This window comes from Zea mays, chromosome 8 (genome assembly GCF_902167145.1).
Source record: "Zea mays cultivar B73 chromosome 8, Zm-B73-REFERENCE-NAM-5.0, whole genome shotgun sequence".
Lineage (NCBI taxonomy): Eukaryota > Viridiplantae > Streptophyta > Magnoliopsida > Poales > Poaceae > Zea > Zea mays.
In genome coordinates this window covers 40,441,929-40,444,384 of record NC_050103.1, presented here as the reverse complement: position 1 = coordinate 40,444,384, position 2,456 = coordinate 40,441,929, and the positions used below count along the sequence as shown (strand labels likewise).

General features: G+C 49.6%; 1 protein-coding gene across 1 annotated transcript; it reads right to left on the bottom strand.

Annotated features, from left to right (window-relative positions):
- Positions 1–1,081: 1,081 nt before the first annotated feature.
- LOC109941749 (uncharacterized) lies at positions 1,082–2,195 on the bottom strand. Its single transcript, XM_020542957.2, has 3 exons — positions 1,397–2,195; positions 1,223–1,313; positions 1,082–1,118 (listed from the first exon to the last, which is right to left on the bottom strand). Exons 1-3 carry the CDS (start codon positions 1,857–1,859, stop codon positions 1,082–1,084), a joined length of 591 nt encoding a protein of 196 aa, XP_020398546.1. The 5' UTR covers positions 1,860–2,195.
- Between the last annotated feature and the right edge of the window lie 261 nt (positions 2,196–2,456).

Here is a 2,456-nt window from a genome sequence, read left to right as displayed (position 1 = left end):
GAACACAACCAGACGTATTTAGACTACAACAAGCAAATCATCGTGACCACGAGCTTAACTAAAGTCATCTAACAAGTTGGTTAACCAGTATAACACTTCGCAAAGTATTTTAGATTTCGCAACTCAAAAACATAGGTGGGAGTAGGTTAATTAGTTTTTCTTAACCATTTTCTCAACTTAAACTGGACAACGCACCAGTCACTTAAAACACCATATTTTAGGAGACCTCACATGTCGAGCATCAATTTATAACATAAGTGACTCAACCTCTATCACGCTTGACAACTACCACATCACCTGACTTATCTATTTGGAACATCGCCTGCCTAGCGTACTACTAGTACCCCGCATTTTGACTCGACTTAAAAACATAGAGGAAGCGATGACTACTTCGGCATGTCACCACCTCACTACACAAGCCAAAATTATTATTATTTAACCACACGCCTAGATAAGCATGATTTCAATTTCAACTTGCCCATATTTTAAATCTCGGCATAAGCTTGGCTATTGGCTAACAAATTGACCATTTTCTAATTACCAACATACACCACCTTTCACCGTTTGTGGACACTTGCACGACACACGGCTATTGTAATACATCACAAGTACAAACATCTTCCTTTGTTGCGAGTATAACCATATTACGGCATATACTCGCACACCTCAATCAATTATCTTACGCCACCACCACTATAATACACCACGGAACACACACACATGTGTCCCCATATTACGCACAAGACATCAACAACATAGTGACTGCGACAGGACAAATCATACCCTGATTTGCATCGACTATCACCATCACTGATCATATGCCTAAAACCAATACACTTCTCACATAAACATCTATCGATGTATTCCCTAAAACATGATCCGCATTTATTTATTTAAACTTAGTTTTCGCATCAAACAACACATCGCATATATTCCTATCGAAATCTAAAAACAACCGAGTTCTTTTCTAGTTCTTTTTCTTCCCTACACGCGTCCATTCATACAATTATACTTTCACACACATATAACCACATGCACATCATCGACCAAAACATAATTAGACCACTACAAATCGCGCACATCAATTAACCTCTTGTTCTCCAATCGCAAACGCGATCCTACCAACGTGTATAGCCACAACATATTACATACATCCACATATATACATGCACTGCCCGACATCAATCAAAGCATACGTATTATAAACTATAAATCAATCAACCTGAACGAGTCGTGACTAGGCGTGTGGGCTGTCCACATGGCTCGGCATTTCGTCGAACGGCCAAGGCGCGAAGCGCGGCGTCGACCACTAGCTGTGATTAGACACACGCAACAGTTCAATATTTTTCCGAGCGCAAAAATATGATAATAGCAAGGGCAACGGGGTGTTTCTCACCACGAGTTTCGACGGCGTCGCGGATGGGGCTGCGCAGCGAGCACGAGAGCGATGACACGCGACGAGGGGAGTGGAGATCGAACGGGAGGGCTGCTGCAGCGCGCGGCTTGCTGCACATTTTGTCGAACAGCCGGCGGGCACCACGACGAACAGCGAGGAAGGGGGCTCGCTGCTGGAATTTCTGGGCGTCCATGGAGGGGGTAGATCCGGCCATGGCAGGAGCTTGTTGGCGTGAAGCGGGAGGAAGAAGGGGCACCCTGCTTACTGCATGCCGCGGACAGACGAAGACCCGGCTGCTGCTGCGTAAGGGATAACGAGCAGGGGAGAAGAAGGGAGAGGGGCGCGGCCTCCATGGAGGTCGTCCATGGGCGACGGTGGGCCACTGCTCGAGTTCGGACCCGGAAAAACTGCTCTGCGTGCTGGAGCCAGGGAAAGGGATCGCTGTGCAGGGCCGGACGGCCATGGGGATCGCAGAGAGGGAGGAGGTCGGGTGGGAGATGGAGGCACTGGTTGGAGGAGCACGGCGTCACGCCATGGGAGAGAGGGCGACGTCCATGGAAGAGGAGGAGCAGAGCTCCTTGCTGCTTTGCTGTGGAGACCAGGGAGGAAGAAAAGGTGCGCCGGCTGCTCGCCTGCAGGGAGCGAGCGCCAGGGAGGAGGGCGCCATGGTGAGGAGTGGAGCTCGAGCGCCGGCCATGGAGGAGAGTAGGGCGTCGACGGCCATGGGAGGAGCTCCTGCGCGCAGCCGTGAGGAGAAGGGCTCCCTGCCCTAGCGTGTGTGAAGGAGCAGGAAGGAGGATGGCGTGGGGAGAATAAGCCAGGGAGAAGGAAAGTGGCGGCTAGGGGTGTAGGTGAATAAAAGCCAAGCAAGGAAGGAGCACCTCTATTTATAGAAAATTGCTAGGGTTAGGGTTTCTTAATGGGCTGGATCGGGCTGGAATGGGCTTGGCCCAAAACACGTTATCGGGCTGCGCTAATTTATTTTCTGGAATAAAAATGCTCTCGCGGAGTTCGTCGCTACGGAGAAACAGAGCGAAAAGAGTTCGGACGAACGGAAGGT

Coding starts and splice junctions, on each gene's coding strand:
- LOC109941749 (XM_020542957.2), bottom strand. CDS start 1,859: ATGGCCGTCCGGCCCTGCACAGCGATCCCTTTCCCTGGCTCCAGCACG. Junction 1,314..1,396: donor CGACGCCGTCGAAACTCGTG/GTGAGAAACACC, acceptor GTCTAATCACAG/CTAGTGGTCGACGCCGCGCT. Junction 1,119..1,222: donor CCTAGTCACGACTCGTTCAG/GTTGATTGATTT, acceptor ACACGTTGGTAG/GATCGCGTTTGCGATTGGAG.